This window comes from Morchella importuna, assembly GCF_003444635.1.
Source record: "Morchella importuna strain M04M26 chromosome Unknown Morimp01GS001, whole genome shotgun sequence".
In the NCBI taxonomy this organism is placed as follows: domain Eukaryota; kingdom Fungi; phylum Ascomycota; class Pezizomycetes; order Pezizales; family Morchellaceae; genus Morchella; species Morchella importuna.
Window position 1 is genome coordinate 1684414 of NW_025763398.1, and position 23356 is coordinate 1707769.

Below are 23356 nucleotides of genomic sequence, written 5' to 3' on the forward strand. Positions count from 1 at the left end.
TAGGCATGTTCCTGGCCATCCACAGGTAGCTATTCAGCATCAATATAGCCAAGTTCCATATCATCATCATCATCATCATCAAATGGGTGGGCAATACTTTGCTCCTGTACCTACTCACGCTCAAAACTACGGCAATGTATACAATCCAGTTCCACCCGAGCAATTCTATTACTATCAGTGGGCTCCGGGGCACATGCCAATTCAACAATACCCCCAGCAAGGGTACAACGCTTCTCCACCAAACACTCCTCCTCAATCAGGTATGCAATATGGGTATTCAATTCCCCACCATGTCGATTTGCATCACGGTGCGGCTTTACTACCTCCAACCCCCCCACATCAGCATCAGGTTTACACTGGAGTCTCACCAGTAGTTGCCTCAAACGAGTCGGACCGGAAGCCGTCATGGTCATCATTGGGTATAGTCGAAAGCCCAACTACCCCATTCACAGCTGTCTCGGATGCTAGTGGAAGTCCCCTTATTGTTGGTAGCTATGTTAAACCTGTTAGCACTGATGGGATGAAAACATACGGGCTTCCTCATATCACAAGTGGGAGAGTAGAATCATTAATTAGGGGTGGACCACCTCTTCCAGAGCCTATTTCAACAGCGTTCTCGGGCGAGGCAACAAAATCCATGGGAGAAAATTTGGAAAATCCTACTCATACAACAAATGTCTATATTCGAGGGTTGCCTCCAGACACAGATGACGATAAGCTACTCGAGATGGTTCGAAGATTTGGTGCAATCATTTCACATAAAGCCATAATGGATACAGAGCATGGCACTTGTAAAGGGTATTTATATTTAACAAGAAGTTTCAATTTCAAATCATCTCTCTAATCATTGTATTATAGTTATGGTTTCGCGAGGTACGAAAGCATTGGTCAGGCTGAAGATTGTATCAGAGGCCTGGTTAGTCTTAAATACGAGGCGGGTTTTGCTCGAGTAAGTTTCCCTTCCGTAAAACTTACACACTATTCAATACCTACTGATAATCATTCTAGGAATCGTTTAATGCTCGTCTTAAAACACTTGCGGACCCCAACTCTACAAATATATATGTCTCAAATCTTCCACGTAGTATGAACGAGAAGGTTTGTTTTATTACCCTTTACCCTTCTTTGCCTTTTAATGTATCTCTTCATATTTTGACAACATTTGATGAATATAGGATATGCAGGATATTTTTGAGGGATATATTGTCGTCTCAAATAGAATCTTGAGGGATACTGCTGGAAACAGCCGTGGCGTAGGATTTGCACGGTATGATCAACCCTTCTGAAATTCAAATTTACTATCCTAATCTTTGTGCAGTTTTGAGGATCGCAATATCTGCGATGAAATCATCAAGGTCTTCCATGGGAAGCTGGTTGGAGAAGAGCAGCTTCCCCTACAAGTTCGTTACGCGGATACCAGTGCCCAGAAACGCCTCAAAGCCACCACGACAAAGAAGAGGCAATACAGAAGCAACGAATATAACAACAGCGTCGTCAATGCTGCGTGTTATATGCCACCTAACGATTCTGTGCATCATCCCCCCGTCCAATATAGAAACCGTGTATGGCATCGGCATAACTCAATGATATCAAACTAGTAAGTTCTTATCACTTTACTGCAGAATAGAAATATATACTAATATTTAAAAGTTCTAGTGACGCTGGGGTTACTTTGGAACGTGATGCCCACGAATATGATGAGAATGACGAAAATTACGCAAACGAGAATGTTAAACTGGAGACCGTACACGAAAACGGAGACGACGTCTCTTCGTCTGACGATGGCTCTGATCTAACCACTGTTCCATCTCCCCTTGAGCTGATCGCGAAGTGTTCTTCTGGAAGCTTTTCAGATCCTGGAGAGAGCTATGGAGGTCTCGAGTCGGTTTAATCCTGGGTTTTTTTACTTTCTTCTTTTTTCTGTTTTCTTTACCTTACCTTATTTTCTCCGCCACTTGCTTCCAACCGGGGTCCAAGTTTTTCGAGATGATAGGGTGAAGTTTGGGTGGAAGGTTGATTTTTGTTTTTTTTCCTTTTCTTTTCGGGGTTCTTTGATGATACCAAATTAAATTTGTCAGGTGCATAAATGTTTCACAAGGCTGTAGAAATTTTAGGCGGAAATTTGTGTTTCTCCAATTAGTTCATGCAGCCCCTTTGTATACATGTACCTAACAAAAAAAAAGTGTTTGCTGGGATTTTCAGGCTTCTACTTTTTAAAAACTTATTTTCATAACAGTTCTGGGAGAGAAATGAGTGTTTCTTCAACATATGGATTTCATTACAGGATAAAATCTATACCAAATAGTGTAGATAAAGCCTTGAAATTAAATGCAGTGTTCCGTCTGCCATGTGAGTCTTCTCTTGGAGCATGTAGCCAGAGAAAGAAATAAAGAAAGAAAGAACTCGAAAACAACCAAATAAAGTCGTCGGTACGCTGTATTTATTAACCCAAATATACACATAAAACACATGAATTTTAGGCGAGCTGTCTTTAGCCTTGTCAATTTGACACCTCAGCCCTTTAACTCCATCAGCACAAGTGGTTTTCAAGTTGCCATGGGTTGGCTGTCCTCCTTCTGTACCCTGAAGCCTGTCGGTTTACGTTTGTCGGGACCGATCTGCTAGATGAACTCCTGGTTTATAATCCCTTCTCGCCACCCCTAGCTAGTCTCGTACCGTACCGTATACGTGGTCTGTCAGTTCAGGATCTAGGACCGGGTGTCAGGATCCACTTAAGCTGAAGAAGGGTAGGGGATGAGTGCTGTACATAGGGTAGGGGGTAGTTTAGTAGGGTAGGGGTACATGTAGTTTAGTACATGTAGTTAGTTGCGATATAGTAGGAGAAACAACAAAACTATATGATTTAAAAAAAAAGTAGGAGAAAAGGTTTGAAACACATGTGATCGCCGTTAACTTCTGTGTCGGCGACGTTGAAGAAAAAAAAGCCACAGCACAAGCGGGTCAGCCTTAACTAATTTGGACACACTCTCTCACTCCGTTTCTGTTTTTACTGTTAGTGGGGTCACTTGTGTGGTGTGCGTTGTGAGCGGGAGCGGGAATTATTTTCTTTTTGCGACTGCTGTTTTTTTTTGTTTTGGGGGGCGTGGGTCACGAATCCTCGCTCGGTCAGTTACCCGGTTATGTTTTGCTTTGTTTTGTTTCTTCTTGCTATCTGCATACGTCACTCAATCACTCACTGGCTGGCTTATAGTATTACAAGCGCGCGCAACCTCCATCCACCCTCCCCCCTAACTCATGTTCAGGGGGATTCCAGTAGCGCTGTTGGTTTCCTACATTGTGGGAGTTTTTTGAGTACTTCTATTGTTCTAATATGGGCCAGTAGTGCCGTGGGTCAAGTCATGGGCGGTCAGTCGGTTGGTTACCCGGTCAATGAATCATCATAATAATAATTGGGGGCCCGTCCTTGGCCCTCCGTCCTACTAGCAGCTAATAAACGGAACGGACATAGCTTAGCGTGGGTTGGGTTGGGTTGGGTTGGAATAGTAAAAAAGCGCGCTAGGCTATATGTGATGCAACTATTACTTTAGTTGGACTCGCGCCGGCGGAACACAGCTTCCCTCCCTTCCCCTTGGGTTTGATATTTACCCTGCCGGTGATGGTGATGTTGATTTTTAATGTTGATAAAAGTCGCCCCCAGCCCGGGGAAGGGGGAAGAGGGAAGGGAAGGGAATGTTAATTTCGATCTTCGGGACTGACAGCTCTTTTGACATTGACGTTGACCGTTTACCTGAGCTCGGAGACCAGGCCCGGCGGTGGTGAGTCCGGGCTTGCAACTCTACGTACCCCAGGTTTAGGGTATATTGGGTCGTCAAGCTGGGAGGGTGGGTAGGAAGGAGAAGGTCGAGAATGTGGTTAGAGTAACGGTTCTCCTCTGGAGCTCTCGAGCTCTCTACAAATTAATACCTTACCCAGCTAGCTATCTATGCCCAGCTCGTATCTCGATTAATCTTCCTCGACTTCTACCGGATATTTTCCGATTCTTCCACCATACCCCTGACCCCTGCCCACCCCTCAAGCTGCCCAGCAGAATAAGCTCATAGGGATATCCGGGAAACAACAACAAGAAGAAAGAAAAACGTGGGTGGGTAGGTAATTTCCCAGATACTTTACCCTGGGACAAAAAAGCTGTACCTGCATATACAAGTGGGGTGGGGTAGCTATGTAGAGCTAGCTCGAGGAAATGTCCGAACGAAAGGTAGGTCCCTGGATAGCCGTTTCACCGCATGCCCACTCACACACACACAAACCCAACCTCCCACATACATGCCGGAACGGAAACATTCCCGGCGGCGGCGGGTTTGCCTCTCGCCCCCCCCCCCCCCACTCCCTGGTAATAGGGGGTGGAGAGAGGGGGGGGGGGGGGGCCGGCCGCGGTGTGTGTTTGTATGTGTGATGTGATGTGATGTGATCTGATGTGATGTGATGGATAGAGTGTTTGCTCTACTTTTGTTTTAATCTATGCAGCACAGGTACAGGTGGACTGTGACCAGTAGTACTACCGTATGAATATGCGTACGTAAACCAACAACAATAACATTTAAAAAAAAAAAAAGGCTACTACAATTGTTGGGGAGGTTGGGAGTTTTTTTTTTCTTTCTCACTTCAGTTATTTTTGTTTTGTTTTGCTTTGGGACCCCGTGAGTCATGAAACATGGGAGTGAGAATTGCATTACTCTACAGAGGAGCGCGGTTTTAATTGTTTTGCTTCTTCTTTTTTCTTTCTGTACTTGACGTCCGGCCGGCTTCCCTGTCTTGTTTTTCTGTGCCGGCGCCTCCCTACGCCCCCCCGGAATAACCTCGCGTAAGTTTGTAGGGTACATGTAGGTACGGTACAGTACCGTAACGTAGGGTTGGGTGTAATGCATGCAGGCAGGCTAAGAGTTACAGACCCGACCGTTGAAGTGGAGGTATCAAATGACGGAATTTTGTTTGTACCTACATATTGATGGGCGAAATGGGACACAGCCATAGGCCTCATCATGCAAGGACGGGAACAAACAGAAAACATTGTATGTAGGTACAAAAAAAACAAAAAAAACAAAGCAAAACAAAATATGGCATAAAAACAAATCACAAATTCATAGGGATTAGCGAAAGGAAGGGAGGGATTCGGTTGCATCGTGAAACGAGCTGAGGTGATAGGGCTCTCGTTCTTAGTCTTCAGCATCGACATCATGTAGGGTACCGACCGACTGGCTGCAGGGGTGCACGGGTGCACTGGTACAAGTTTGTACCTGAGTGAGATAGAGAGAGGTATATTATTGTAAATAACATAGGCAATAGCAACAGCATCAGTACGGTACCGAGATGGAGATGATCGGTGGGATTTGATTTTACTTTGCGTATGAAGTACAATGTGCCGCAGTATTATGAAGGTATCATGTAGGCTAATCTTCCGTTTAGCTTTCTCGGGTCCGCTATGAGCACTCATGAGCAGGCAGAAAGGCAGGTCACTGACCGCGATGAGGGTGGGGGAGGGAAGTTTGGGAATTGGGAACTGGGAATTGCGATGTTCATGTTGCTGTCACTCGGACTCTCTTCTCTGTGTATCTGTATCTGTATCTGTATCTGTATCCGTCCGTATCTGTATCTCGCTCTCTCTCTGATCACTTCCAACCCAGCGGAGTGTTATTGCTGCTGAGCTAGGCCCTTTCCAACCAATTCCTCCTGTCGCCCTTGTCCGCCTGATCTGCCTATCTGCCTACAAAATTGATTTACCCTACTGGCTGTCTGTGTCTGTACTACTCACCGATATATACGCTTTGGCGGCCGCGGGCGCGCGGGGGGGTGGCTATTTACGTACACGAACCTCTCCCAAAAGTAAAATTGGTGATCAGATGGGAGGACGAAGGAAGGAGGTTTGTGTGGTTGTGGTTGTAGTCGTGGTGCTCAGGTATTCCCAATTATTTTTTTTATAGTTTCCGGGGCGTTGTGTTTGTGGTGAATCAATTGTAGGTTGGGGGTGGTGGTTGGGGGTGAATCAGGTGCCCGGCCGGAGAAGGAGGATGGGGGATCGATGGGCGTTTTTTCATTAGACGGCGGCCACAACGAGCGAGCGAGCGGCCGCGGGCGTCCCTACTCTGCGACAACATTGGCAAACTAACGAGAGTCATGGTACCGGTTCCACAGAAACCCACCCATCCACACAACCGGAAGATTAGGAGAGAGAGGTAATGCATGGTAGACACGGTAGGTACAGGTCCACAAAGGGACACAGCCAGGGACACACCACACACACACCACACACTCACTGCACAGGTACCGAAAAAAAGTAACAGATGCATGTTACGAAAGTAGAAACAAAACGGCCCCCACCCTGCCTCTCTACATACTCGGATTTTTGGGGTCACGTGTGGAAATTCTTTCTTTCTATCTCTCTTTGCTTTTTCTATGTAGAACCTTTTATGCAGGCGTTGGAAAAAAAAAGTTGTGTCCATGATATACATACATGATACATGTAGGATTGAATGAATGAGTGAACATCTGATTGACTGTCTTGTCTGTCTGAGTGAAGTCTGACTGACTTGGCCCAATGTCAAAGTGCGATGCCGCTGTTGGAATTGTGATCTACCGTTGCTCTGCTCGAGTAATTGAGGACAGGTAAGGTTTATGAACAACAACGGCAATGAAGACCTCAGACGACGACGACGGGACAACATTGAACTATGCCAGTGTGTTGTTGTGTGCTCATGACTGCGGTGGTTGTGGTGAGCCCTGACTGACTGATATGATCATCACTGACTGATTGATTGATTGATTGACTGAGATAATTCATTGACTGAATTAATACACTCACATGTTCATATTCGCATTCACACACATACATGAACATACAGGGACAGCGCTTTTGATACGACATCCTCTGCTACAGCAAGTATGTGGAATGTCATGTGCTCATGAAATTTCAATCGTATTCACCAAACCCGAATCAATTTCTCCCCTGAATTACGATTAACCTGATTACCATCGTGACCTGTTGTTGCCCGTTGCCGTTGTCTTTGACAAGGCTGTCATATTTTTATTTTATTTCGTTTTTCTTTGGCTTGATCAGAATCTCCTTTCCCTTTCCCAGCTTTCCTACGATGGATATCTCCGAGAATGAGAATGAGGCGTTTCGTTTCCAATTGCGATTCTGCTTTCCAGCTGCCGGCCACCACCCTGCTTCCCTCCCCCATTCCTGCCCTTAACTCCCCGCCCGCCGCCACCATCCCCATTGGAGTTCACGACACTGAGGGTTTATGTGTGTCAATGAGGGTGTGTGTGTGTGTGTGTGTGTGTGTGTGTGTGTGTGTGTGTGTGTTTCTCCCCGAGAGGGGTAACCATGTCTGGCCTTAGGAGAGATGTCCGACGAGAAGCCTTCCTTCCTTTCCTTCTCTACATCCCTTTCCTGTCATGCCCTACATGACGATTGTCAAACACACCACGGTTACCACAAAACCCAAAATTGCACAATTGAAAGCCGGCCAGCCAGTCAGCCAGGCACCCCCGTGCATATCGGGCCCGTATGAAAAGCAATGTAGTGAGGTAGCTCATTTATCAGGATCTGATTGTAGTTTGCCAGCCTTGTTGTAATGCTGTCTGTCATTTTATTCCACCCCTCCACCCCTCGATAACTTCCCGCGATGATCGACGGTACCGTCTATCCGTCGGGTTAATTGGTGGGAGATACACTACCTGCCCTACCAGCCTGCCTGGCTACCTGGCTGGATAGCTACTCTACATAGATGTGCATAATTACTGTACATAGAGTCGAGAGCGAGGGTTCTTGGGGAACTCTAGACTCACTCACTCATAATTTGCTAGCTAACCTTAGCTACATGCCCTACGGCCTACTCTACAAACCTGGCGGGTTGGTTGAATCGATGATAATGTAATATAACACAATGCGAGATGTCGATTAATGCCCCGCGCAGCATCATCATCATCATCATCATCATCATCAAGCTGCCGCTCGTGCTGGCTGGCTGTTGGGGTTGAGATATGTACTCACACAGCAGCAGGCAGCTGAGGACTAGCTAGAGAGGGCTGGCTAGCTTAATTGGAGGGATGAGGAGATCGAACGGGGGAGGCGTGGAGATGGGGTGGTGGGAAGGAGAAGACGTCTCTGGTCCACGTAGCGTAGCGTATATGTATATGTGCATGTAGGTAGGGTTTCTTCTGTAGGCGGAGAGGGAGAGAGAGGGAAGTTCTAGAGTCTAGCTGTCTGGCTGCTGTCTGTCTCTAGGCTCCATAACCCATATCCATATTCATGTACAGACGGTCATTCATTCGGATATGCTCGCACATGATTGACATGCTGCATATATCTATGGATTGAAAAAAGGCGTGCGTGCGTGCGTGCAGCAGCACAGTTGTGGAATTTAATCTATCGTGCCGATATCTATACATATGTCTTTTCTGCGAGATTTTTTTTTTTTTATACACGTATTTACATCGCAAAAAGAACAACAATACGAGTAACTAGAGCAACAGGAGCAAAGAAGACACGCGTGTTCTATGCAGAGAACAGGTAGGCAGCTGGCATGGCATGGCAGCCGCTGCTGCAATGTACTCAATATTAATGTGCGAGTTATTGTACGAGTATGCTATGCGAGCCTCGACGTTGTCGTTGTCGTTGTCGAATCGTCGAGAATTAACGGGCAAATGAGCGTAAGTACATGCTGGGAAATATTCTAGAATTTCCGTTGCACCCAAACGGGTGTGATACTGGGGTTACCCTCTGCTTCCACTCATTAACCACTCTGGTTCGTTTGAACCCTTGACCTGCGACCCGAACCGCGGTAGTGTACATACTTGGAAAAGCAAAAGAAATTTTCTTCTTCTCTCTCTCTATCACATAAACCCTGATCACAAAAAAAAGCCCCCGCCAGGGGGTTCGCTCGAACCCCATATTTGGCTGATAAGGGTTTAGTCGGTGGTGGGTTCCAGGAGGGCGGGTCCACTTCCAAATTGGACCCCGGTTCATTGATAACCCCCGGCCTGGTACATACAATCTAGCGCGGTGGGTGTTGGTGTAGTGTACATCTGGGCATGGGGCATGGGGCATGGGGCATGAAATCTGAAATCTCAAATCTGATGGAAAACCGATTGAAATGGCCCGGCCAATTCAAGGTTTGTTTCTGAGAAGCCCCTCCCTCAACCCCCTCCACATCTCCACTTTCCACTGTACCCACCCCTCCTCCATCGGAGGTGAATCAGAAGGGCAGTAGTCCAACTCGGAATAATTATAGAGAAAGAGGGATCGCAATCATGTGAGTGGTGGTGGCGCGCTCACTCTCACCTCGCGCGTGTATGCGCGCGCGCCGGCCGATGAAGGAGGGATTAAGATCTCGAAATTTCAAATTTTGCGAAAAATGTGAAGCTGGTGGTGGTGGTGGTCGTTGCCCCTGTTGTGACGTTGAGTAAGCGGCATATATATCTCGATCACTCGACGAACTGGCTAGCAGTTAATGGCGCTCCCTACAGTGTCGCGAGTATATTAGGGTGTATGTAATGTATGTATGTAGGCACAGGTGAGGTGGGTTAGGTAGGTGAGTGTAAATGGGGAATCGTTTTTCTGTATGTATTGAACGGTATTGGAATGGGTTAATTGCCCTGCGCTTCGTGCCTGCACATTTCGAAACCCCTCCTCCTTCCTGCCTTCATACCTACTTGATCTTGCCCCCCCCCCCCCCCCCCCTCCTCCTGCTGCCTTCCTTCCTCTCTCCCCACCCCCCCCCCCCCCTTTTTTTTTTCGCTTGATGAGCGTGGGCATGAAGCATAGCGGCAACTAGTAGCTGTATCTCTTTATGCTATGCCTCATTTAATTGTGACTTTCAATTCTCTAACTACAGATATCGATTCTCTCCGTGATCTGAAAATTAAAACCCAGTCCTAGCCAATGTGCGGCTCCCAATGGCTTTGACCATCTACACGTCAGGTTAGATATACATAGATACATGTAGATTACCAAGACCCCACGAGGTAGTCATGCAGGACAGATACACAGGGGGACCTACACGCATCAAAGACCCAACGTACCCAACCCAAGGACCTTGTGTTAGCTGTGCTCTAGTGTGCGCAGTGACCCCCGTCCCGAGTGAACGGTGATCGAATCAACCTCGGAACATCTCCGTACTAACATTCAATTAATTCTTTATTTTTGGTGCTCGAGCGTCACGCCCCCGTGTAGTTCGCCGAGGACCGCAAACTCCACTCATACTACGCCTGAGGAAGAAGAATACATGTATTCCGGTTGGGGTTGTACGAGAGAGATTATACATACATACATTATTTACTCACATGTAGGATGTATGTGCAGGTTGTTATTACTTACTCGTCAGCAGCAAGAGAAAATCATCACATTTTTCTGATGAGAGATCTGGGCTGTATTAAAATTCTGCAGGGTAATTTTTTTTATTTTTCCTCTTTGGTCAGGGGTTAGCACTTTAATACTTAGATTTCACGCCCAATTACGGTCTTTGAGGCTTCTCTGTTTAGTCATGCACTGCAGTCTGCAGTCCTGATGCGCCTTTCCTGGCTAAGCCCCCGTGAAGAGTTTCGAAGAATATTCCGTACGTACGTCGCCTAACCGTAACCTCGCGCAAGTCAACTACACAGCGTCTGCGGGCTTACATAAAGTTCTTAATTGGATAATTACGGGCAGGGGTGTAAAGGGACCTTCTGGGCCTCCCAGTCGTGACCTGTTCGGGCATCCATCCTCTTGACGCTACTGCGTCATTGAACGTTTTATCGAATGCAGGCAACGTTGGACCTTGGGGGACTGGAGAAGGAGAACGCAAATCATGGGAGGGTATTTTTAACGAGCACTGCAGGAGAGACAAAAGATATGTTGGAGTACATATGTGTACCTTAGTAAATAGCGCTATAGAGGGGGGGTAATAGAGGGGTGCGGCGAGCTGAGAGAAGGTACACTGACGGAGTCGGAGATGGAACGGAGCGCGCGGAGACGGACATATGGTGGGGGGCGCGTGGAGGATCAGATACACGGAGGTTAAGAACCACTCGCAGCCCCTAAGTAGATTACAGAGTCGTGTAAGAGACAGCACTGATTTGGTAGTTATCTTGCCCTGTTGAAATTGAGTCTGACGCAGAGGTAGGCGATTAACTAGAGGAAGAGCAGGCAAGTAGAAAAGAGAAAGCAGGCACGAAGCAGGCTGTGGCCGCAGCATGAGGAGGAGGGGTAAAAAAGGTTGTAGAGGAGGAGCAGCAATAATGTACAGCAATAACAGCGCACTAGGAGATTGGTGCAGGCAGCAAAGCAACGAGTCCATGAATACATGAGCTTTCCTGTACTCCATCACTCATGACCATCCGACCATGATCCAGCCCAACTATAGTAAAGCATAGCATACATATAGCTACCACCTACATAGCATAACATCATCAGTGATCACTCAATTATCGAGTGAGATTTACGGGTTGACAAACAGAGACAACACTCGGTATGGCCGCCCGCGCGGTGCACAGGACCTCCTCGCAGCAGTAGGCAGGCAAGCAGGCCCTGCCTGCTTGCCTTCCTGCCTGACTCTCCTTGCACCTTGACCTCCTCCGGAGCCCTCGGCGTATTCCTCTTAATGCCAATTTAATTTATACCCTCCATCCTCGTACCCCCGTTCCAATACCACTTCCCAGGGCAGCCCCAAACAGCCCATCCTTGTACCAGCTAGGACCCGGACTCTCCCAACATTTGTCTTTGATTCATTAGCTTGGGTCAAACCAGAAAAAAGGAACTTGAAAAGGATCCCCCGTCGTTTCTGGAACCGAGAGGAATAGAATAAGAACATCAGCCTCCCGCCCTTCTGTCACTTCTTCTAGAACACATCAAGCAGCACATTTCCATTCATTCTTTAAAAACACCTCATCATCACCACTACCACTACCCTCAATCCCATCAATACTTAATACAACCACCTCCCTCATCATCGGTTAACACAAACTCACCTTTTATATCAACCCCCATACAATAATAATAATGTCGACTACAACAGTAACATATACAGCCAACAAATACTCGAACGACCAAGTACGAGTACTCGGCATTGATGAATACAAATCAGCTGCACGAACATTAGCGGATGCATTCTTCAAGGACGACGTAGCTTTCTACTGCCTCGAGACACCCGATAATGGCGGCATGACCCGTGAGGAGCTCTACCCACTACATCTGGAAATTCTTGAGTACATTGTTGCGGCTCATTGCTACAACGGTCTGGTATTGGGCATTGGTGAGCACAACGAGGGAATCGCACTATGGTATGATACACACTCCCTGTCCATCAATCTCCCCATCAGAGATAGTTCCCAGTACTCTACCCTCAGCTTGTTCCTGAGCGAGGCGTAACCGGCAGCGTCACTCTCTCCGCCGCCGGGTGTGTGTGAGAGAGTGTGTGCCGAGTGGAGATCTGCAGGCAACATCACAATTGTGCAAAAAGCAATATATGGCTGACTTTTCCGGGGTTACTCGTATACAGGATGCCACCGGGAAAAAACATGGATGACTGGTTCACAATCTTCCGCAGCGGCATGTGGAGGCTGTACTGGAAGTTGACAAAGGAGGGAAAGAAGCGGTACTTTGAGGAGTTTCTTGAGGTTCTGCACCAGACCAAGTATGTAACAACAGCCACGCGGAAATTTCTACCCTAGCCCCGATCTCATGCACTCTCTTGCCTGTGCCGTTGTCGGAACTTTTGTTCAGAGAACGTCCGCAAAGGTGGAACATGGCATTTGCGTAATCAGATATCTTTTTGAGAATGTTTGCTGACTCGGTATTTTTCGTTGCTACAGAGTAAATGCTATGGGTGATCAGGACAAAGATGCATGGTATGTTCCCACGTTTCCTGCAGGTTTCTAGAACGTGCAGTAGTATAGTTACACAGAACCATCTCTAATCATTCGATAGGTACCTAGTTTACCTCGGCGTCACTCCGGATGCGAGAGGAAGAGGCTACGCGAGAAAGCTCATCGAGTTTGTCACAAGAAAGGTATGCTCAAATTAAAACCTCATTCATTTTGTTTGTTTCTAGAATTTCAGGAGTTTGAGTCCCTTGGTGGGATTCATCTACACCCATCTAGTTTCATATAGTCAAAACAGCCACTAACATGCATTGTGCTTCTAGTGTGATCTCGAAGGTGGTGCGCCATGCTATCTTGAGAGCAGTCATATCAACAACGTACCAATGTACCAGCGATTCGGATTCGTCAAGAAGAGCCAAGTCGTTCTCGGACCAAATTGCGGCAAGCCCGTCCCTCTCGATATCATGATTCGACCGAAGATGAAACTAGTCGGCGAGAAGCTCGTACCAGTACCTATCACCTCATCCATCACTGCGTCCACAGGTGGCCGTCGTCTTGTCGACTAGTGTTGTCATTCATTCGTTCGTCACCGTCGTCGTTGTCATCAAGCGTCGACTAAAAATGCGGAAAGCGCACCACAGGAGGGGTGTACGCAATAATTTTAATGGAGTGGTTGGGTTACGAAAAAAAATTAGAAGGTGGGATTAGAGGTTCATCATAGACTTATTAGAGGGTTTTAGACGGTTTGTTAGCATTATGGGCGGCGACCTTTGTTATTTGCAATGTGTTGGAGTTTTCCTCACAAGGAGTTTTATTACACGGGCCGGAGTTTTTGATTTTTTCCCTTTTACTTTATTATCATTATTATTATTGATTAATTCCCTTTCCTTTCTTTTAGACACCTAACTGTTTAATGGCTTGTTACGGTTTTTCCTTTTGGCTTTTGGCTTCTCAGACACTCACATTGTCACTCTCTGCTCTTTCTTTTGTTCACGGGCCGGGTGGTTGGGTTCTTCTTTTCTTCTTCATTGCATCCTTATTGGCTTTACACCTTATATTTCTTTATTACATGGAGGCACGGTACTTATAGAATTTTTATGTTGGGGTTTTTGGGCTGGTCGGTATGGAATACCGCATCATTATTAGAATTTGCTTCGGCTGGGTTGGACTGTAACATAGAACAGGGTCACCCCTTGGTGCGTAAGAACAGAATAATAGATTCTGGAGCATCGAAATAATAATAAGGGCTCATCGCTCGATTATCATTATCAAACTTTTTGTTCACTTTTGCTCGCACTTTTGTTTGTGTTCTTGCATGAAACGAAAAAAGAAACATTAATCACCAGTGCCCCTTTCTCATTAAACGCTAAGGATGTGTCTTGGTTATTCTCCGATATACATGTTCCTCCGAGCCAAATCAAACCAAACTCACATACATACATAGAGTGCATGCACACACACACACACACACACGCACGCACACACACACACACACCACATAACACGCGGGAATCTCATGCGCATTCACTAGCAGGATCTTTCAAAAATGCGGTACAGCCCCTTCAGATTGGCGACCTCGGTAACGGCCCCCAGAAGTGTTTTTGGCGCTATCAATCGTTTCCTGACAACCGGGAATATGGCTGTTTCCACCATGCGCCCCAGCTCTTTTCTGCGCGCCTCGACATCCCAATTACCCGCCGCCGCCACAACGTCATTTCCATCGTCAGCATCAGCACTCACGCTCGGTAGTTTCTCGGGAACGTAGAACAATGCCAGTTCACGCAGAAGAGTATCAAAGCATTCCAGCTCTGATGTCCAGTCGATCTTTAGTTCGTCTTCCGTGTTAGCCGGAGCCTCTTATGTCACTAACAGCGAGAGAAGGGAGATCTTACGTTTGGCCCTAGGCGTAGAATAAAGGAGGGAAGCTTTCCAAGACTGGGCATATACCCTTTCAGTAAGAGTGGGATACTAACAAGGCTACCATCCTCGGAGATTTCGAGACTGAGGTAATCTTTGAGCATAGGACGTTTCGAAAGGAGCAGTTGCTCGATTGTCTATGTTATATCAGGCCCGGGACGGTCTGGAGGGGGGGGGGGGGGTACGGAGAGGAATGAGGGGGCATACATTTATCGCAGATTCCCAGTCGAAATCACCCTCTTCCCCCTTCGCTTTCTCTTCCTCTACCGCAATCTCAAGAATATCTCGTACGCCCATCGGTGGATCTAGAACTATCCGCCCAAAGTTTGCAAAGTCGCTCAGGCCAATCTGGTAAAACAGCTCGTACGATACAGCGGCATAGTCGACAAGGTATAGGCGAAGCCCGTGTTGCACAGCTGCGAGACGTCGGTTGTCATCTATTATGCCCACAAACGTGTGGTTTTGGAACAGCTCACAGAGTTCTGTATGTGCGCTATCACGTACGGAGGCACGTAAAGAGTGAATAGTTGTATAATTTATCAATGTCCACGTCGAATCATGGTTGGTCTCGTATTCTACTGAGTCGCCTGCAGATTTGTTTGTGGGGGGATTTTCGAACATAGTGGTGATCTTGCGATCGCGGTTGTCAGTACGGACCATATTGTACTCGTATTCCTTCTTGCGTCTTGCTTTGGTATCGTTCGCTTTTATTTCCCTTGCGGTGTCATCGCTACTACTACTTTGGATAGGTTTTGTGCCTGGGAGGAGTGTCTGCGTAAGAGTGTATGAACGAGACGTATCTACTGCAGCCAGCTTTTCCTCAACTGTTTCCACAATTTTTGCGACAATCTCATCTTCGTAGAGGAAGTTAACTTCGCGTTTTGTAGGATGGATGTTGACGTCAACACGATGAGGTTCTATTTCGAGTGATAGATATATGAATGGGTGTCCGCCCTTGGGGAGATATGTTGCATAGACATTTTCGAGTCCCTTTTTGATCGCGGAGGATTCGACCGAACGGTGGTTGATGAACAGGAGTAATGTGGTCTTCTTGACATGGTAGTTGGCATTGGATATCATACCCGTTGCCTCAAAACCAAGGTGTTTTGAAGAAGTGGTGAACTCAAGGAGTTCATTGGCGACGCTGGAACCATGAATGCGACGGATTCGATCAATTACAGAGGCAGTCGCGGTCGTGCAGATACCACTATCTGCATCTCCAAACTGTGTGTAACATACCAGTATTAATAGGTACAACGGTGTAAGGATGCAAGGGGAATACCTTCTTGCATGAGAACGCCACCCCCGAACAATGCACTGCATACCGCCCAACAACGTCTAGAATCTTTGAGTACTCTTCGCCCGGACTTCGGAATGCACGGCGCCTGGAGGGGGTATTATAGAATAAATCCTCAACCTAGGAATTGTTATGAAGCTGTCACAAGTTTCGTTTCGGTTTAACAGGACTATAAAACATACAGTAATTTGTGTCCCCTGTCTCCCTGCTACCGGTTTTGGGTCTGCACTCTGACCAGGTTTTGGAGGAACGAGTTTACCATCTGAATATACAGCTCTGTACCAGATAAACAAGACCGAAGAAAGAAAGTGCAGAAGGGGTGGGCAGCAAACCTATAGGCACAACTCGAATCACTCGTTTTAGTTGTGATAGTCAAATGGGCTATATGACTAATACTTGCTAGGGCTTCCCCTCTGAATCCGTAGGTCCCAATTGCATTAAGATCCTCGAATGATTTCAGTTTACTCGTAGTGAAACGTTCGCACAGAATAGGCATATCCTCGAGCTACAAATATACCGAGTGAGTATCTATGATGCGCCCATAGGGCTAGTCACATACGTTGATCCCATGACCGTTATCAGTGATCTGTAAGAGCTTGAGACCACCATCCTTCACTACAATTTCCAGTGATGTGCTACCGGCATCCACGGCATTCTCAATTAACTCCTTGAGCGCATGAACAGGCGCAACAATGATTTCACCAGCTGCAATTTTGTTGATGACTACTTGGTCAAGTGCCTAACTAAATTATTAGCTACATTCTGATAAGAGATGCCAAGAACTGGACCTTGATTCTTCTAGGGGCCTGAATGCTTTGAGGAGCGGCATCGTCCACGGCTTTTCGCTTCAAAGACCCGGTATCTGAATTCATTATTGGAAACCGGGAAACTGGGTTAGAGAATAAGGGGGGTGTACCGGGGAAATGAGCGATGTTTCGGGGGTGCCAGGGAGACGCGACTGAAAGTAATTAACTAGTCGCGTAAATGACGTGTGTAACACATTCTAGGAGGTTACCCGGATTTGTCACGTGCCCAACAAACGTTTTCTCTCATTTTTTCTTAAAAAAAATATTCCTCGTCTCATACGCAACAAACGAATTATAATACAAGCCCCAAAGTCACGGCAATGGGTAAAGCAAAGAAATCTCGCTCGAGTATGGCTCGTGCCATTGCCTCTCCAACTGCGCGCCCTCTCAATCCTGCAGAAGTCGCAGCTAATGCAGCTCTCCGCGAGTCAAAGATCATTCCAGTAGTGAAGAACTTAGGTTCAACGAATACAAAGCAGCGTTCCGAAGCTTTGTCGGCAATAGTCAATTTACTGGAGGATTCCAACTGTCGTAATTTGCTACTGAGGGAACGTGTGGTGCAGAAAATCATGGAAGGGTCGCTGAATGATTCTAATCAGGAAGTCGTCGTCTACGGTTGGGGCGCACTCAGGAATGTTGCGGCCGAGGAAGGATATGATCAATGTATATTCATGTATAGGAAAGATATCTTGACACCGGTGGCCGCGGCGATTACTATTGTACAAACTGAACTCTGGACTGTTGTGAGAAGCCGGCTAATTAAGTGTAGATTACTACTGCGATTGGGAATATTACAAATAACCCGAGTGCTCTCAGCACTCCAGAGAAAAAGCTATTATGGCAGTACACCGAGAACGTCATTGGGCTGATTACAAGCCTCTGGTAGCACCCACCCCCACATCATGATTACGATATTATGTGCAGTCGCTGACTTCCCTAGCGAAACATCCCAAGAAGTGGTGGATGCGATTACCAAAATCTCTCACCTTCTTCATTTTCTAATTTCCATCCTCTATCCGTCACAAATAATACCCTCAGGTGTACAAGAAGCCGCTGCCCAATGCCTCCACGCACTCACTGAAGAAAACGTCGTCATCGTCGAACAAATTATCGAGAACGAAAACTACGTCTCTCTTCTCCTCAAGCTTAAAGATGATATCCAACCCGAGGCCGCCATCAAAACTATTTTCGTTTGCGGTAATAATGTCTCACTTCCTTGTAGAATTCTTGCTAAATTTATTGTACCCAGGCACGCTACACAACATATCACTCGCCACCCCTGATACCCACCAAATCTCAGACTCATTAACTCTTCCAACTCTCACAAATCTTGTTAGAATCGCATCTACGCCTCAAGACCCTGAAGATATTTCCCTTACCCCGCTCTCCCTTACCCCCGACCAGCGAATCCTCGCTGTCGAAACCGCCCTTGAAATTCTTGCTTCCATTGCCACAGCCGTCCAGTCAAACGATGAGAACGAGTTCAAAGCCGATGCTGACGGTGACGTCGAGCTTGGTGATGAAGAGGGGCCAGAAGATATTGACGAGGATGTGTTGGCTGATATGGACAATGTTGTTGGCGCTGAATCCGGTGGTATCGACGACATGGATGGTAGTGCTGAGGATATCTTAGCTTACTTGCTAACATCCACTGCTCAATTACTACTTCCATTAGCACAGGGTGGCAATGGATCGCCTCTAGCTCTGCAGACACGCGCTATTAGTGTATTAAATAATATTGCATGGACTGCCAACGTCACAATTCCCCCGGATTCTTCACTATGGGGCACATGGGAGAAATTGGCGTATGCAATTTGGGATGAGGTTGTTGTAAAGATTCTAAGGGCCAACACGGCAGATATCGAGTTGGCGGATGCGATATCAGGCCTGGCATGGGCTGTTGCTAAGGGGACACATGGAAAGGTGAATATAGAAGGTGGGGTAGTGGGTGCATTTATTGCGCTGTATGGAGCCGCTCGTGGAGCAGGTGGAAAGGCAGTAGCAGGTGTAGATGGCCTTGAGGGCAAGTGTGTAGGTGTTCTTGGATGCCTAGCCATGGCCGAAGGGAGATTAGATGTGAATAAGGTACGTCTGGTATATCCGCCGGCCTTTGGAATAATCGTCTAATCCTCCGGGTGCAGGAAATTGGGGTATTCCTCATGACGCTTATTGCTGCTGCACCAAACACTCCAGCGGAACCAACAGTCGAGGCGATCAATGCCATCATGGACATATACGCTGACGCTGACTTTGACTATGACGGGCCTGTGTTTGTCAACTGCGGTTTCTTGGCGCATTTGCAAAAAGCGTTGCCTAACGTCAGAACGATTGTAAGTAATCATCTAATCCTTTGTTTTATTTTAATCTGCCGAATTTCAAGTCATCCGTTATTTTCCCGCTTTTGGTTTCATTTCAACTTTTGTTACATGTGGGATTTTCCTGAGTACCTGGCTGCTGGGCCTTAGCCCTGGTAAAATCACTGGTACAGAGGAGTTTGTTCATCTGAATTGGTTGGCTATACTGGAGCCCGGTAGTATGGGGCCCAGTCAAGGTTATTATTGGGATTACGATCCTTCTGCATTGGCGGGATCTTTGACCCACCTTGAAAGCCTACTAGTGCACTCTACTCTATAAGGCTGAGGGCATCGCACAAGGCTTAGCCTGTGTACTCCTGCAACCTTGTTGATGCACTATACAATTCCGCATGTGGAACTTGTGTGCATCGATGACAGTCCTATCTGACCCAATGGGACTTGGCCAGTCGGGAGTGTAGAGCCAATGTAACATTTTACATTGGGCATTCTAGCACTGGTGCTCAGAATGTTCATACGTGCGTTGACGCGTCAAGCATCGTCACCTGTTCTTTTTTGTTTATTTCCTTTTGCGATTCTTTTTGCACACACACCCGCCGAACTTCTTTTGCTTTTGTTGGCACCTACCAAAAAATCCCCGATATATACCTTGCCTTGCCTAGCAGTGGATGATACCACTATGCGTTAATGACAAATGCATTCATATGATTAGAAATCACTCTGTCTTCCCCCTCATTATGCCCTACATACCCGCGCGGATCCGTAAGAACAATAATGAGGCTGAGAGGGTAAATACTAACTGAGATGGTACCACTGCAGGTTAAGAGAATCGACAAGAAAAAATTCCCTGATGACAGACACAGGGCGGACGAGGCGGTGTTGAATATGCAAAGGTTCATAATGTACAAAACCAAAGAGAGATCTTGAGTGGGTGCAAGGTGGGGTGATCATGATGTGTGTAGGGATCGATCCTATTTTTACAAATCAAGTAGAGTACAGTAGTACTGCCATGGGCAGGGTCCAGGAGAAAAACGCACATGGGAATGATGACCAAGGATATGGAGAATTTAATTTGTAGATTACTTCAGCATCAGCCATTTCATGACTCAAGATTGTAAGGGAGGGGTAAAAAGGAATATTAAGAACAAAGGTCAAATAAGCTTCTGTTACACGGTGCTCCGGGGAGCGAAGTAGATCTGCCTGGCTGTGTGACAGGGTGGAGTGCGCGTGGCTGCAGAAACAACAGGGCAGGGTACTCACTTCACCAGAACCAAAATACGTTGACATAATATTTTCACACAAATCCAACCAATCATAGGTCACTTTGACCTGGTTTTTCTTATGTAAACCGTATTTTAATGCTGGCGATATGAGTACAGTCAGCTATTATTGATTTTTTTTTTTTTTTTTTTGCGTGGGGTGTGTGTGGGGGGGGCGTGTGGTTGCGGGTTGTGTCACAACTTGTGACCGGGGGAATGAATTCGTCGGACCGGGAGTGGTGTCACGAGATATCACTCGGTGTGCTGTGAGTTGGGACTTTAAACACCGAAACACCTGGATTACAAAAGTAGGAAATATATATAATTAATTTATTTTATAGTCTATGGGTCCTAATTTATTGTAAACGGCACACCAACGTACCCAGCCACACACCCACGGCATTCACTTAGTGACTAGATCTACTGATTTTGATGCAATTCTTTTCGCCGGTTGATTGCCAGCCCCCAGTAAGCGTTCACACAAATCCTGGTACATAGGTAATAATTCAAGTGCTGGTGGACCCAATCAACAACACTTTAAGTCGGCATTGAAGCTGACGTCGGCCTAGCAGAGTGGGACCAATCATTTTCGTTTACCAATGTTTGCTCCAGATTCTGACGTATTCGAGTATATCATGTACAGGGTTTCCTGTGCCTATATATACAATACACCCTCCCGGCTGCTATGCGGAACCAAAAGGTGGATAAAACGACGATCGCACCTGGAGAAATTCCACCAGACTACAGCATCCTGGCTAGAGTGCCACCCGACCTCCTCGCGACCTCCTCGTCATTTCACAACTATTCGTTGCTATAATATAGGCTCATGGGTCGGCTCAAATCAAGCATGACCAAAATCCCAGGCCGGTCGGGCTATTTGGTGGTCGAGACTCATGGTCCGAGCTGATAGGTCAATGATCAATATTACAGGATATTATTCCGACAAGTTCTGCGAAAGACCCACCCGGTGAAAAAATTACCGTCGAATTAACGTACAAAAAATAAGACCTGTTTAAAGCCTTACTCACTTCACGTTTTGCCTCAACAAGGCTTAGTAAGGACCTTGTATAAGTACAAGCCCTCTTATCAACCTCTTTAAAGCTGTCTTTTAATAGCCGTAGGATCGACGCCTTATATCCAACATCTCGTAGGGCTAAACGGGGGAAGAAGTCTTTATAAAGCCCTCGGTACAACAGCAAAACCTAAGCAAGGTTCAAACGGATGCTATTTTCTTGTATGGTTCGGCAGTGAATGAAATACCCGAATTCGAGGCAGTCACATATTTCCAAAGATTACACAATATCAGTAACCCCGAAATTACTCCTCATAGCCCCCTAGGGTACCAACTTTGTTAGGAATCGGGATAGCACATCCCGGGAGTCGGGATAGGTTATCCTGTGAGAGGATAAGTTTGAGTCATTTGGGATCCCCAAGCATCAAGTAGCTAAAATAGGAGATTTCGCTCTTATTTGGATAAACTATCCTCACAAAGGGATATAGTATCTTTACTATAGGATACTGTATTCGGGGATAGCTTATCTTTTCCCGTGTATATATATCCTTTCATGTGGATATAATCTAATATCCTCTGATAAGGATACGGATTTTCACATAGAATAAAGTGTTCTCCTGCTTGTAGTATTTCGCATCCCTAGCAATTTTGGACTTAGACAAATTCGGTTGTTTTTTTTTTGGCTGTCGAATTTTAAAACTAAGGTTGATATTGGCAATTTGTACTAGTTTTGTATCTAAACCACTATCATAGTTGGTAACATCTGCTAGATCCAATCGCCAATGCCTAAGTTCGATTCCCCTGTATATTTTTTAAATCTAGGTTCTTGATGATATCCCCTACGAAGGGTAAGGTATCCCCTACCAGTCAGAACATCCCCACCCCATTAAATATCTCTCCTTAACTGGGGATATCTTATCATATCCCGGTAAAAAAGAATAACTTATCCAGCAAATCGACGGGTAGTACCCAATAGTTAAGATATCACATCCTACCTGAGAGGATTGGGCATCTCTCTACAGGAGGATATCATATCCCACTTCGGAGATGAAAACAGTATCCTGCCTCCGGGGATGAGTTATCCAGTACTTTGTCCTCTAGGGAGCCCTTGCATCTCACTAGTAGCTATATTTCATTAAAAAAAAAAAAAAAAAAAAAAAAAAAGAACGAACTTTACACGAGCCAGCCCTGACTCGTGGGAGGACAAGGTTAGTGTAGTGGACCACATTAATATAGTAATATCACGTCTCCATTTTGGCATCGTATTGCGAAAGTTATGACGTGAGTTAATTTCTATCATTCAGGCTGTAGTCAGGGTCTATAAGATTTATATATAGATTATTGCGCGCTTAAAGATGCGTGTCGAATAACTTCCGAGCGCGCCTAGGAGGATGTGATTATTAACGGTACCAATACTCTCCAGTACCGCATTCATCCATCTCATCTTCTCGTCACAAAAGACGCCCCAAGCTGACTTTTCAAGGCAGCATGAGGAGAGATTAGAAGACGTGTTCAAGATAAAGAACCATATTGGGGGTTTCGGCATTTTGTGTAACCGGCTGCCGAGACGAACTAACACGGTAATGGGTGTTTCTAATACCTAGAGTACCACGGATCTATCATAGTATGAAATTTATGTGCATAGTTTTTCTATGTACCGTACCTCCTCTGTAGGTAATCAAGCCAAATACAGTACATCCTAAGACTTCAAAATACCAACACGTCTAGTAAATTAACCGAGTGATTATTCATGATGCAACAATCAGTCGATATTTTTGGTCATGGCTGATCACTCGATATATCTCCACACTGAAATGTCCGAGTTCAGAGGAATAAAACATTTTACACTGTACAAAGGTACGATTATCCCGAGCCTTGTAGAGCGTTTCCGGCTACCACAACAGCCCGTGGACGATAATTGATATTATGCTAATTAG

At 46.1% G+C, this 23356-nt stretch overlaps 4 protein-coding genes across 4 annotated transcripts; 3 read left to right on the forward strand and 1 right to left on the reverse strand.

Moving 5' to 3' along the window:
* Positions 1-82: 82 nt before the first annotated feature.
* Positions 83-1891, forward strand: LAJ45_00409 (uncharacterized protein; the record flags this gene model as incomplete). The annotated part of the gene is made up of 6 exons (XM_046110010.1): positions 83-798; positions 859-949; positions 1009-1098; positions 1176-1267; positions 1319-1597; positions 1651-1891. 6 exons carry the CDS (start codon positions 83-85, stop codon positions 1889-1891), a joined length of 1509 nt encoding a protein of 502 aa, XP_045976703.1.
* Positions 1892-11995: 10104 nt separating this feature from the next.
* LAJ45_00410 (uncharacterized protein) lies at positions 11996-13382 on the forward strand (the record flags this gene model as incomplete). Its single annotated transcript, XM_046110011.1, has 5 exons — positions 11996-12276; positions 12495-12629; positions 12808-12843; positions 12923-13004; positions 13140-13382. 5 exons carry the CDS (start codon positions 11996-11998, stop codon positions 13380-13382), a joined length of 777 nt encoding a protein of 258 aa, XP_045976704.1.
* Positions 13383-14343: 961 nt separating this feature from the next.
* On the reverse strand, positions 14344-16902 carry LAJ45_00411 (uncharacterized protein; the record flags this gene model as incomplete). The annotated part of the gene is made up of 9 exons (XM_046110012.1): positions 14344-14640; positions 14709-14870; positions 14941-15149; positions 15210-15957; positions 16016-16150; positions 16213-16306; positions 16363-16535; positions 16590-16769; positions 16819-16902. The coding sequence occupies 9 exons, from the start codon at positions 16900-16902 to the stop codon at positions 14344-14346; spliced, it is 2082 nt and encodes a 693-aa protein (XP_045976705.1).
* Positions 16903-17156: 254 nt separating this feature from the next.
* On the forward strand, positions 17157-20075 carry LAJ45_00412 (uncharacterized protein; the record flags this gene model as incomplete). The annotated part of the gene is made up of 6 exons (XM_046110013.1): positions 17157-17555; positions 17606-17718; positions 17777-18033; positions 18086-18921; positions 18978-19166; positions 19968-20075. 6 exons carry the CDS (start codon positions 17157-17159, stop codon positions 20073-20075), a joined length of 1902 nt encoding a protein of 633 aa, XP_045976706.1.
* Positions 20076-23356: the final 3281 nt, after the last annotated feature.